Raw genomic sequence first — 15298 nt, forward strand, 5'->3', positions numbered from 1 at the left:
ATGGTCTTTACACTCTTCGGTCTTCACACGAGGAGGACTTTACACGACGGCTGCCGCTTTTTTAATACCCGTCTAACAAATCCCTATTAGAATTCAGCTGAACCCACTTTCCTGTTTATCACAAAAAATGGCCAAGCAAGTGCAGACACTGACAAGATAAGCGATACAGTATGAGACCAAACGCGATTTTCCATATTACATATACAGTCATAATACTGATGACACCACATGAATAATGTAAAATCATCCGGTAACAAAGACATGCTGTCCAAAACAGACTCTCCACAACACAATCCATATCAGTCACCTTTGGGCTCTTAATATATGCTAATGACATGCAAAGCCATTGCAGCTGATCGGTGGCTTCTTGCATCAGCAGCACGACTGCCAGAACTCTCAGAAACTTCAACTTTATGAATACATCTACCTCTCCAGACAGCACAGCCTTCACTAAATCACACATTTTAACATTAACTACGGCTTTTCGGTCTACAAAGAAAGAGAGAGCTATAGATCATCCAGTCTTTTTCTATCTTTTCTGACCCCAATTTGATCCGCTGACCCTGCTCTCTGACGGTATTGTGTGGTTTGTGTGAGAGAGGCGTATCGTTCAGTCTGTGACGGCTGAAGCTTCATCTCTGCTCAATAGCGGCTCTCAAAGCGGCACAAAGGCCTGCTGGGGATTTCCTGAGAAACAGCACTTCTGATGAATAATACACAACCGCAGCTCTTGCTGGACTCTTCTCCTCTCACAAACATACAGCGGCCTGAAAAAGTGCTGGGAAACTCGAAGCACACATACTAATGGATGAAGCCTGTCAAAAACACATCCAGATCATACCACACCCCGAAATCAAAAGATAAAAAATAAGAAATTATATTTTACAAAAGGAAAATGAAGCCTAAAAATGGTAAATGGTTCAAATATTTTTTGTTTATTTTATTTTAAAGTATATGCATTTTTTTACTCTAAACAAACATCTTTTCATTGCATATTTTGTTTGAAATGTGAAAACTGAAAAAATAAAATAAAATAAATAAAATACTTTTCTCAAAGAAGATATTTCACATAAAAAAATTAAATGGTCCTAAAATAGGCACTTTAAACTATATCTATCCTTTTACTTCAAACAAACATCTTTTCTTTAAATGTTTTGCTTGACATTTGAAAACAAAAAAAAATAATAAAATACTGCTTGCTTTGATATTTTGTATTTAATATAATAAGTTTCATTTTTAAGGGTGAACTTTTTCCCAAAATTAAACTCATATATTTTGCATAAAAAAATGAGGATTTTTTTTTTTTATGGTCTTAAAATAGGCTAAAAATATATATTTCATTCAATGTTTTGCTTGAAATTTGCTTTAATATTTTACAAGTAATATAATGACATTTAGACATTTTTAAGAGTTACATTTTTCCCCAAAATCAATGAAGAATGAAGTGTAAAAATTTTAAATGGTCCTAAAATAGGCTCAAAATATTTGTCTTCATCTTAATATATATTTATATTTCCATCTCAAAGATGGAAAAATTAACTCAATAAAATAATTCCCACTTACTTTGATATTTTGCATGTAATACAATGAAATTTAGACTTTAGTGTAAAAATACTTCATCTAATGTGTGAGAGTTGTGCATCGCTGCTCAATCAGACGTGTGTGGATTAGAGGAGCGTCTCGGAGCTCCAGGAGCCTGTCAGGTTGAGACGGCCGAGCACAAAGCCTGTGATTTCAATATGAATGCAGTGGAGGGAAGGACATGCTCTCGCAGCGGGCGACTTCCCTTCTGAGCAGCACGACACCTCTATCACACACACACACACTCACACACACACAACATCTGCATGCTGACAAGAAAAACACTTCACTTTCATTCCTGCACTTCATGAACATGTTAAAGAGCTGATCACTGCTGAGAAGACTTGTTTTAAGTGGAAACTATGATTTTTAAACCAGTCTAATGACAGGAAACTTATTGAACAAATAAAAGGTCAATTACAATCTGAGAAAATAGGCTGATTTGCTGCTCAAGAAACATTTCTGATTATTATCAATGTTGAAAACAGTTGTGCTGATGCATATGTTTGTGGAAACCATTATAAGCAACTCTTCAATAAATAAATAAAAATAATAATAATACTTTTATTCAGCATTAAATTGATCAAAAGTGACAGTAAAGACATTTATGTTACAAAAGATTTCCATTTCAAATAAATTCTGTTCTTTTGAACTATCTATTCAAAGCGTCTTTTCATTTAATTTTTTTTTTATTTGAAATTTTACAATTGAAAAATAAATAAATAATAAAAAATAAACCCCACTTGCTTTGATATTTTGTATGGAATATAACGAGATTCATCTTTAAAAGTGACTTTTCCCCCAAATTAAAGACATTATATTTTGCATAAAGAAAATCAAGCCTAAAATTTTTAAATGGTCCTAAAAATAGGCTCAAAATATAATTTTACTCCTAACAAATATCTTTTCATGCAATTATATGCTTGAAAATTTGTTTTCATAATTGATTGAATTTGTTTTCATCACTGATTATAATAAGAACCATTATTAATATTTGATCACCAGAACAAATGAATGACAACTGAGCAGCAAAATCAACCAATCAGAATGATTTCTGAAGGATCATGTGACACTGATAATGATGCTGAAAATTCAGCTTTGATCACAGAAATAAATTACAGTTGAACAGATATTCACATAGAAAACAGCTGTTTTATATTATAATAATATTTCACAATTTTTACTGTATTTTTTGATCAAATAAATGCAGCCTTGGTGTGAAGAAGAGACTTCTTTCAGAAACATTAAAAAATCCTAATCATTCCAAACTTTTGCCCATCATCTGCAACCACTGCATCGCTCAGCATGTGAAGCGCAGGTCTCTGGTTCGGTCCAGCTGCTGCGTGTAAACCCCTGAAATGACTCTGATGAGTTGCTGGTGTCATTATTCTGTGTGTTTGGGGTTCCCCTGCGGTTCAGACGTAAATCTCCTGCCGCACCTGCCTGTAATTGGGCTGCTAATCCCTGCAGAAGCGCCTCTCTCCCTCCATTATGAGCTTCATCCAGCCACAGGAGATGTGCTCGGCCACACCACATATTACATGCAAATACAACCTCTTTCTGGACAATGAAAACGCCTCCGCTGACCTGCAGGAGTGAATCCAGTCATGCTGGGTGTCTGGAACAGCAGACTAGTGCATTGCTTTACCAATGACCAATACTGATATATCTAAGGAACGCAGCGGATGATTGCCAATATTAAGTCCATGTATATGTGACACTGAAGACTGGAGTAATGATGCTAAAAATTAAGCCACACATCACAGAAATAAATTACAGTTTAACAGATATTTATATAGAAAACAGCTTATAATTAAAATAATATTTCCAATTTTTTTGTGTATTTACTGCATTTTTAAATCACATAAATGCAGCCATGAAGAGACTTCTTTCAAAACATGCATGTGTACATGTACTCAAAATTCACTTAAATATTTGAAAAACAAAACAAAATCTCTCTCAAAACGCTGGTTCTTGATTTATTTTTTGATTGGACTACAAAAAGGTAATTTTACACAAAAAAATGTGATTAAATTGATTGAAAAGCAAAATAAAGAATTAAACATGCTATTAGAAAAGGTCACGTGAGGACTATGTAGCAAACATCTGTTGAAATGTTGACTGCATACTGTTTTTAATCAAGAGTATGCACTAAGTAGTGTGCAGTACGCAGTAAACCACACACTAGTGCTACAGCGAACACCAGCAGAGACCGTCAGACGTGTCGTACCTGTTTGGCTCCCGGCGGCGGCTCGTCGGGGTCAGTGTTTGCTGTTTGATGTGGCTTTGCCGTGACTGTTGGTCTTACTGCACACCTGGATGCTGTCGCCAGACTCAGACTGTAACTTAACGGTGGGAACGGTGAAGATTGAAGACACTGAAAAACAAAGGACACATTCAGTCCGTCAGTCTTCATCAAAAACCTTCTGGGGGAAACTATCACATCATCATGTGAAAGACAAGGAAGGAAAACTATTAAATTATGATGATGACAAGAAAAATACAGTTGAAAATTAATACATCTATAACTATGCAATTCATAATTCCAGAAATATATAATGCACTTTTATAATATATTCAATACAAAACTCTAATAATGAACAAAGAATCTGTAGGGATTTCAAATAATACATAGATTAGTACTTGATATATGTTGTCTACAGAAGCGCATTTTTAAGCTTATGTTATTATTAAAAATTCATATGGGGTTTAATTATTATAATGTTTTATTGTATTGTATAAATATATAAAGGGATATAGAGTATTTTGAAGAAAAATATACAAATAAATTATATATGTGTGTGCAATAATATATAAAATTATATAAAAAACTAATAGATAGAGATGTAGATAATGTTGAAGAAAAATATATTATTACACTTTATATATATATGTATATATATATAAATATAAACACACACATGACACGTACTCATACTATGTGTGTGTGTGTGCGCGTATACACATATATATATATATATATATATATATATAAGTGCTGTCAAATGATTAATCGTGATTAATCGCATCCAAAATAAAAGTTTTTATTCACATAGTATATGTGTGTGTACTGTGTATATTTATTATGCATATATAAATACACACCCATGCATGTATATATTTAAGAAAAATATGTTATATTTATATATTAAATATATTTATATATAATATAAATTATATTAATATAATTATATACACATGTAAATATTTTCAAAATATATACTGTGTGTGTGTGTATTTATATATACATAATAAATATACACAGAACACACACATATACTATGTGAATAAAAACTTATTATTAATAACTTATTATTATTATTTTGGATGCGATTAATCGTTTGACAGCATTTATATACACACATATATATATATATATATATATATATATATATAATATAATATAAATATACTGAATATAAACATAAACAATATAGAATATAATACATAAAATAAATATATAGAGAAATGTTGAATATGTAGAAAGAAAATATAGGAATGACCTTTTCTAAGTGGTTTCTTACCAAGAAATATGACCAACAGTAAAATTGACGCTTGACTTAAACATCACTAATAAAAATATAAAACCATAATAAATAAACGCATCAGCACTTGCATTAAATTTCATATAATAATGCCATAAATGCTGCAGTATTTGCTGTATCAATCAAAGCCAGAGCTGAAATGTTAATTACGGTGCGTCCTCCCCCAGCAGCAGCCGCTCTCTTTTGTGATAGAACTGCAAGCGAATATGAAACAACAGAATTAATTTCCCTTCATTCTTCTGCTTCAAAAGCAGCTCTGCGCTGTGTGTCAGAGCTCCGCCTCCTCGCCGGAGCCCCGCCCCCTCCTCCCTCCCTCCCTCACGGCCTGCTGTGAGCTGATAACAGGATTAATTCAGCTGCCGCTCCTAATCTGGCAAATTAAAAACCTCATTCTCGCATTCAAACGACTCGCCAGACGCTTGTCTAACGCAGACGCCTGTTTTCTGATGTGAACCAAACGTGTCTGTGCTACAGCGGTGTTGCCTGCTAATGGAGGCCAGATCAGCGGCCGTCAGCGTCCTCTATGGGGGTCTGACGTCTGGATTATAGATACATGTCATATTAGACACGGCAGAGAGCCTTGAGCTGCTCTAAAGACCACAGCCAGCCTGAATGACCTGAATCATCAGCAGCGGCTCCATGTTTCTATGGGTTTTCAACACAAATGTATGAAAGATTGTTTCTACAATGGAATGAAGCAACAAAAAAGGTCATTGCAATTTCTATCTCACAATTCAGTTTTATCCCCCTCATAAACACATGAATTGTGAGATATAAACATGCAATTGTGCAAAAAAGCCTAAATAGTGAGATTGAAAGTTGCTTCTGTGCCGGAAAAGAACTATGAGACAAAGTCAGAATTCAGAGAAAAAAAATGCAATGCATAAACTCATAATATATGCAAAAAAAGGCAGAATTGTGAGATAAAGAGTCACAATTACCTTTTTTTATTTGTCAGGAAAAAAAAAAAACTGAATTGCAAGATGTAAACCCAAAATACAGAGAAAAAAAATTGAATTGTGAGAAATATCAAAATTGCAAGATTTAAACTCTGAGAAATTAGAATTCTGATAAAAATAAGACATAATTGTAAAATTTAAATTTAGATTAATCCAAATCTAAATTATTTTGTTCTTAGGAAAACTTATAGATGTAAAAATTCATTATTGCGCAATACAAATAAAAAAAGTGTAAGGAAAAACTCAAAATTCCAAGAGCAAGAAATAAATTTAGATTTCTTATAAAAAAGTCAGAATTGTGAGATTTAGAAGTGGATGCATGAAAGAATAATAAAACACAGAAGGTTTACAGTGTTTCTACATTCAATCTCCAGTAATATTACATACCAGAAATGCACATGTATTCACTAAAATATCTGAAAAAAAATTCTGAACCATTATTTGATTGGACTCCCAAACAATAATTTTACATAAAAATCTAACAAATTTTGGAAGTAAAAAAAGCAACATAAAGAATTAAACATGCAATTAGCATGGCACATGACAACTATGTAGGAAACATCTGCTCAAATGTTGACTGCATACTGTTTTTAATCATTAGTATGCACTAAATACTGTGTAGTATGCAGTAAACTTATGAGTGCTGGTAGCGTCACGTGTCTTCACACCTTCAGTATTTATCCTGTTTTTCATTATGTTTAATATCATCACAAATGAAGATTTTTTACTCTTTTTCATCAGATTTGCTTGACCGGTTTCTTTCTTTGTTTCTGTTCTGACTCTTTGAAATGCTGCTCATTTGAAACTTTGTAACAATTTGAAAACTGTGCATCGACCAATCAGAATCCAGAGTTCCTCACTGCTGACAGTAACCAATTCCAGAGTATTTGGGTTTGGTAAATCAGGAAAGCGTGTCAGTCTGCTGGTCTCCAGGGAAAGTGAAGCTCTTTCTGAAGAGCGTGATGCAGCAGAAACACATGAATCTGAGTGAATTAGCATCAGCATCATCACAATGAGCTCAAATTGAGCAGCGTTTGGTGTTCAGCTCCAGACACACGTCTGTAAGACAGCATGTGAAACACCGAGACAGAGAGAGTAAAACACTGATGAAGGAGGGCAGGAGACACTGACAGTGAAGGAAGGACACAGAGACTCTGTTCACAATAGAATACTAACAATCTGTCTACTGCATACTGTACACAGTACACACTGTACACTTATATAAATAAATAAATGCAGATTTTTTATGGAGTGTAAATAATATGAAGTTGATTATTTAATGCTATAACATGCATAATAATGAATAGAAGAAATAAAGGCAAAAGTCTTAAAGTAAAATAAAGTACATAAAATGAATGAATAACTAACTAAACAAATATATAAATTTGATACTGAAATGGAGTGAAAATAATATGAAATTGATATTTAATGCTGTAAACAGGCATAACAGTAGACAGGAGAAATAAAGACAAAAGTCTTATTGTAAAATAGAGAATATAAAATGAATGAATATAAATAAATAAAGGTTTGATAATTACATGATATATAATAATTAAAATGAAAAATAAAGATGAAAGTCTTAAAGCAAAATCATTTATAAATGAATATAAAATGAATAATAAATAACTAAATAGCATAATTTTTAAAATGTACTGAAACAAATGAAAAAAATTAATTATGTATGTAAACAGAAGACAGACAGATGTAAAATCATTTAGAATTTTTGATCGACCAAATTTTGTGGAATCATATTTTTGGGTTTTTAAATAAACAACGAATCACAAAGGATATTGGCTGATATTACTTCCAGTTCATTACTCATACTGGAAATGGAAGGTCAAGTGTGCTGCATTGCATCATGGGATACATGTATAGAATTCCATGCATGCATACTGAAAAAATGGCATCATACATGATATGAAAATATGGTAATATGTCATTATGTGATGAATGGCAGAGATACAGTGGTGTGATGTGATTGACTGACTGTCAGGCAGCTCCCAGAGTCTCGGGGGCAGATGGCTGAAGTACTCGTGATGAAGCGCCGCCTGGGCCGAGAGACGGTTCTTTGGGAAGCACTGGAGAAATCTGGAAGCCAGTTCTTCAGCATGATCTACATAACCCAGCCTGCCAACACACACACACACAGATATAAACATACATGAGTACAGTGCCAAGAGCATCTCATACACACACACACACACACACACACACACACAGATATAAACATACATGAGTACAGTGCCAAGAGCATCTCATACACACACACACACACTCTCTCTCACACACACACTCTCTCTCTCTCTCTCTCTCTCTCACACACACACACACACACATACACACACACAGATATAAACATACATGAGTACAGCGCCAAGAGCATCTCACACACACACACACACCCTCACAGCTCAGGCTCTCTGTCAGCTTCACTCCCTCTGACATGCGGCTGGAAAAATGTTTGTTGACTTTTTTGGAGTGGAAAATGCAAAGTGAGTTTTCACCCACAAATGTCCTCTAAACCGCAAAGACAGACCGACACAAACACACCCGTAGAAGCTCACATAAACACACTCACATACACACTCACACATACACACACACACACACACACACACACACACACACACACACACACACACACACACGAGTAACACTCATCTAGAAGATCTAGATGAATATAGTTAACTAAAACCATAAAAACATCGTTGTTACTGGAAATAAAATAAATGTTAAATGAAATAAAATAAAAATAAATAAAATAAAATAATTAATTTTATTTTACATTTATTACAAGACAACATTTCTTATTTTCAGTTAGTTTAACTTGATGTACTAAAATAACTGAAACTGAAATAAAATGAATAAAAACTATACAGACATATTTTTTTTTAATTATAAAAATGACATAAACGCGACAAAAGTACTAAAACTTCAACTAAAAATAAAGTGAAAACAGAAAATATAACAAAATCAAATTTAATTAATACATAATAATATAACATTATATATATTTCTGAAGGATCATGTGACACTGAAGACTGGAGTAATGATGCTGAAAATTCAGCATTGCATCACAGAAATAAATTATATTTGAACACATATTACAAAAGAAAACAGTTATATTAAATTGTAATAATATTTAAAACATTTTGCTGTATTTTTGATCAAATAAATGCAGCCTTGGTGAGCAGAAGAGACTTCCTTCAGAAACAATCTTACTGACCACCAACTTTTCAACAGTTGAGTATAAACAGAATTTCTGTCCATAAATATGATTATTTCACAGACAATAAGTTGAATATACTGTACAGTTCCATTCATGGGTATCTAGTTTACATGCTAAGTGCCTGAAATAAACACATTTTTAGCTCAACTACTGTCTTTATGAAGCAACTGTCTAAAGAGCAAGTTAGTTAAACTAATAACATGTTTATACCTAGAGATCTTAATAGTAACACGTGTCTGACGACACACTTCTGAAGGAAACTCTATCACAGAGTCTGCAGAGGTTTGATACGTTACAGTAAAGATTGCACAGGACTGATTGTTCATTTGCATGCATTCTCATCTTGTGTAGTGTTTTCAGGCCTAAGGCTGAGTGTGTGTGAGGTCTGAACTCCTGAACGATCACACACACGTGCCGCTGAGAAAACTCATGTGAAGACTCTGAATGCATGTGGATAATTAGGCCTCTGCAGCATTAACACATTAAAGAAACATGAAGTTTCTCTGTGTTTCTGTCCACCAGCGGTGCTTTTAGCACTTTAATGTAATGTGTGTTTGAAACGAGCCTCTATATGAGCATCTGTGTGATTAGACACTAAAATCCAAACTAACCCTAAATCTATAGGCTTGGGTTTGCATCTGAGCGAAGCTGAAGCTCAGTTCAGATGAGGGTTAATCGAATGAGATCTGAGACTGAAGAAACTCAGCTGATTATAAGAAAAGACCAAGGTCATGTTAGCTTTACCTTTCTTACTTCATATTAGTTTTAATAATATCTTCTCAAGATTATGTTTCACTTGAGATGTAATTTGATTAAACGGTTCTGATGCAATGATGCAATTTACAAATTATTTATTTTTAATGAAATTAATACTTTTATTCTTCAAAGATGCATTATATCAAAGTGACCATAAAGACATTTATAATGTTAGAAAAGATTTATATTTTAAATAAATGCTGTTCTTTTGAACTTTCTATTTATCTGTGAAAATATTGTGCAGCACAACTGTGTTCAACACTGATAATAATCAGAAATGTTTGTTGATCAGTAAATCAGTATATTATTATGATTTCTGAAGATCATGTGACACTGAAGACTGGAGTAATGATGCTGAAAATACAGCTGCAGATCACAGAAATACATTACATTAGAAGAGATATTGACATAGAAAACAGATATTTTAAATTGTACTAATATTTCACAATTTGTACTGTATTTTTGTTCAAATAAATGCAGCCTTGGTGAGCAGAACAGTCTTATTTCGAAAAGATTTGACCAACTCCTTCTTGTGAGTAGAAACTCTTGAGGAGATGCGTTTGAGATTATTTCAGTCATTTTCTCAGGTGAAGCAACTGAGACGTAGGTGATTTAAGAAAAAGTCATCAGTAGCACTCCATTTAATCTCATCACTATCCAGGAAAATTAATAAAAAGTTGACTTTTGATCATTTCTAATAATAATAGCCGTAGTAATTCACCAAATGATGCTGAAGTGATAACGAGCAGCTGAAGAACGGCTGTGTCGATCAGTGTGAGTGTTGGTGTGTATAAACACGTTCGCTCTGTGAGAGACAAGAGCTGTGCTCTTTCTTTGTCTCTCTGTGCTTCTCTTGGGATTGGAGACGTTCAGCGTTATTACGCAGCATCTATGATGATGTGCCGATGAGATAGACGTGTGTAACGATAGTTTGAAAGCAGGTACAGTGAAAAACACACACACACACACTCACACACACACACACACACACACATGTTGGTTTTTGTGGTTTATGGGGACTCTCCATAGGCGTAATGGTGTTTATACTGAACAAACTGTGTGTGCTATTGCCCTACACCAACCCTACACCTAAACTTAGCCCTCACAGGAGACTTTGTGCAGTTTTAGATTTTCAAAAAACACCATTTAGTATGTTTTTTAAGCCTTTTGAATTACGGGGACATAGGCAGTGTCCTCATAAACCACCTTCATATTGTAATACCTCTGTCATACCCATGTCATTATACACATTTGTGTCCTCATAAACCACATAAACATGCACACACACACACACACACACACACACACACACGCACACACACACACGCACGCACGCACGCACGCACACACACACACACACACACACACAAACGCACGCACGCACACACACACACACACAAACACATGCACACACACACAAACACATGCACACACACACAAACACATGCACACACACACAAACACACGCACACACGCACGCACGCGCACACACACACACACACACACACACACACTCACACACACACACACTCACACATTAAACAACTTTTGGATAATTCTATTAATCTTATAAATATTAAGACCATATATACAATTTCAAAAATTAATTTGTCACAGTTTTATGTATTTATGTGAACAGCAAAACATCAAAATGTTAATGATCGGATACTGCTCTTTCATAGCTCATGGAGTTCATATATACTTTTGAGTATATATGATATTTAATTTGAGTATCAACCTCGTCTCAGATGTTTCTCCTAAAATTGTGTAAATAAATAGAATAAAAGATAAAAAACCTACTCAAATGGGTCATTGGTCTTACAATGAAAATACAGCGCTATAAAAATGAATGTGATGAGAAATATTGGAGTTCATTTTAAGATCTCTGACTTTCGATTACATTGCATTGATTTTGATTTGACTGAGCAGTTTTAGACATTGTCAAGAGACGTAGATGATTTAAGCAAAGTCTGGGCTGCCATTGCTATCTAGGAGAAATTACTGAGATATAGAGATCGCAGTTGATTTTTAATAACAGATGGTGAAAATCCTACAAGAAATAGTACATTACAGCATCCAAAACACATGCTGCTGTTCACACAAAACTACAAAATAAAAAAATGTTGGGGTCACTTACTTATTCCAGGCTTGTCTGAGTTTCTTGGGACTGTAGACAGTGAATCGATCTGAAGGTGAGACACAAACGACAGAAGAACTCAAACTCATGATGCTGCAGTGAGATTCAACGTGATTATATTCTCTCCGCCGCCTGAGACTGAACACATCATAAACAGCAGAAAACATGTAACATTCATTATATACTGAACACTAGATTTATCAACAGTATGTGAACCAGTACAGATCATGCATCACGAGTGTAAAACACAATCTTCAAAACAGTTGTGCTGCATAATATTTTTGTGGAAACTGATACATTTGATCTTTCAGGATTCACAGATAGTTCAAAAGAACAGCATTTATTTGAAACAGAAATCTTTTATAACGTTATAAATGTCACTTTTGGTCAATTTAATGAAAAAATAATACTTTCATTAATCCTTGATAAATGAAAGTATTAATTTCTTCAATTAATTCATCTTTCTGACCCCAAACTTTGAAACTAAAGTATTTTAATATATTATTTCATTCAGTTAAAGTTTATTTTATTTCAAGTAACAAAAATGTTTCCTTTATGGCTTTAGTTGTACTCAACTATAATAACTCAGCATCTGGTTATTTTAATAGATGAAATGCACAAACGGCACACAGCAAACCCTGCAGAAACAGTATCAGTAGCATGTTATTCTGAACTCAGTCTCTTTGTTCTCGATGTCGATTCATTAGTTTGGCCTCCTGTGGACTGGATCGATACACACCGTCCGCTTGGGCATTCGGGTATGAAATGCATCAGAACACACACACACACACACACACACACACACAGATCACATTTCCAATCAAGGCACCTTATTTAAAACCAAATGGCTCCATGACCTGCATTGAACATCCCAGAGCGATCTCCAGCACTTCATCAGCAGTGAGTGTTCATTAACAGCACACTGGAACAGCACTTTTACAGAAAACCCTGATCTGCTGTCATACAGTATTATATGATATTAAACAGCCGTCCCAGCTGCTCAATGCAGAAGTGCAGTAAACACTGCCCTCTGCTGCTACAGCACTGAACTACACCACTGCTTTTACTCGAAGCAAACCGCAAGCAAACTCACTGCTCTATTCATGCAATACACAAAACTGCAAAATACACATTTAAGTGTTTATTTCATTACACTTTATCTATTTGTGCCTGTAGTTTTATTGCTATGAAGCTTTGTTCATATTTCATTCACACTTATTTATGTGACATCATACTCCTAAAGACATGGTTAAAATGTGCTTTTTTCTGTCTGCTGACAGTATTTCCTGATTTATGGAGTAATAAAAAGAGAAATCCAAAATCCCCTCTGTAAAAACCTTTAATTAAAGGCAGAGTGTGTAATTTTTCAAAAACGTTTTATAAAACTGATTCAGGGCCGAGTACCAAAACACACTTGTAGCCAATCAGCAGTAAGGGGTGTGTCTACTCATGATGTGGAGGAGAGAGCGTTCAGTGAACAGCCGAGCCGAGCGACAGAAAGATAGAGATGGCGGATAAAAAAACAAAAAGAGGAAAACGACTGCGGAACGATAAGGCAAGAAGTAGGACCCGTGTAAATATGGGATCAGCTTTCCAGCGCTGGAGAGAACAAGGTCCGGAAGGCCTGCGATCAGACGCCCAGGTTGCTTTGTTTGTTCCCGATAGGTGAGTAACACCATGTCAACACCGGACACACTGAGACGCAACAGCTAAAGTCTGCCTACACCAGACGCATGTATTTCATCTGAGAATGTAGTTGTTTAAAACTCAAATCTGCGGTTTATTTATAAAAACAGCACCTATTTGAAAATGTGCTTCGCCGATTTCAGAGAAGTGAGCTCCAGGCGATCACCGGGCTCTCAGTGCTCATGTATCCCGAAGAGAGGAACATAACCTGGGCTAGTCCTTCTGACGTTTACCGCTGCCTCTGATGTCTCTGTAGTGGATAAACATAAGATATCATTCGTTTTGGGTAAATCTAACAGGTCATCTTTAGTTTTTATTCTATTGTTCTATTAATGTTTGTGTTTGATATATTTCGTCTGTAAATACAGTTGTAAAATGTAAAAGTTGTAAAAAGTTTTGTAAAATTATAAACTTTACATTTCAGCCTTTAAAACATTTTTAAGAAAATGGATGTCAAAAGTATTAATAATATTGATTTTTAACAATTATTATCAATAAATTATTATATAAATAAGATAATTAGACGATATTTTGCTGAGTGTGTTATTGTGCTGGTATCTTAAAGATTACCATGAGACAGATGACTCCTGAATTTGTTTGATATTCTTCATATTCTGTGTGGTCAGTTCACAGCAGTGATAGAAATTCATCTTTTCCAACTAGTTTTATGGGCATTTTTAACTTTAAGCCATTTTTTCTAAAAGAGTGCATTTGGGCTGTTACCAAGCAGATAAAATCAGTATCTGATTGTATCTTTGCAGTGCATCTGAAGTGTTATTTAGATGTGTTTACACACTGTTTAATGCAGCTCAGAGGGACATAGAATGCTAACCTGCAGTTACAAATGCATAAATGATGTTTTGATATTTGAAACATAAAATGTTGAAAACTAATGTTTGAAATTATTTTAAAAAATGAAGATACTTCAAATGTGAAATTAAAACGGCCAGCAGGTGGCAGCGAGTCACTGTTAATAATTGAGTCACTGCGATTGAACCGAATCATTTAAACGATTGATTCATTCAGAAACGAATAGAGACACAAAACAGTGCTGTGGCTGTGTTTGGAATTAGTTTTGTTGCAGAAATAGAGCAAAAGCAGGAAATATGGTGTCTAAAACGTAAGTCTATTAATATTAACTTCTTGTTTATTGAACTGTTGCATAAAATCAATATCACATTTGTAATCATGTTGATTTTTCACTCTTCGTGTGATATTAACTATATGAAATTATATAAATATAGGCTATACATTTTCTGCCCCATATCTTAAATTATGTGATCATTCTAAATGTATTTTAATAGCCTGAATCATGCAGTGAAACTGGTACGCGCACTAGCCATTCAGCCATATCGCAATTCTCATCTCCAAATTTAAAACCTCTTGAAATCATAATTAAGACTTT

General features: G+C 34.3%; 1 protein-coding gene across 1 annotated transcript in view; it reads right to left on the reverse strand.

Moving 5' to 3' along the window:
* Positions 1-3811: 3811 nt before the first annotated feature.
* cdk14 (cyclin dependent kinase 14) overlaps positions 3812-15298 on the reverse strand; it is a 138131-nt gene continuing 126644 nt past the window's right edge. The window contains exons 12-14 of the mRNA XM_079429288.1: positions 12208-12256; positions 8073-8212; positions 3812-3958 (exon numbers count right to left, since the gene is read on the reverse strand). Coding sequence (XP_079285414.1) covers positions 3843-3958; positions 8073-8212; positions 12208-12256 — 305 coding nt within the window. The 3' untranslated portion in view covers positions 3812-3842. The remainder of the gene's footprint in view (positions 3959-8072; positions 8213-12207; positions 12257-15298) is intronic.

This window comes from Barbus barbus (assembly GCF_936440315.1).
Source record: "Barbus barbus genome assembly, chromosome: 12".
NCBI lineage: Eukaryota > Metazoa > Chordata > Actinopteri > Cypriniformes > Cyprinidae > Barbus > Barbus barbus.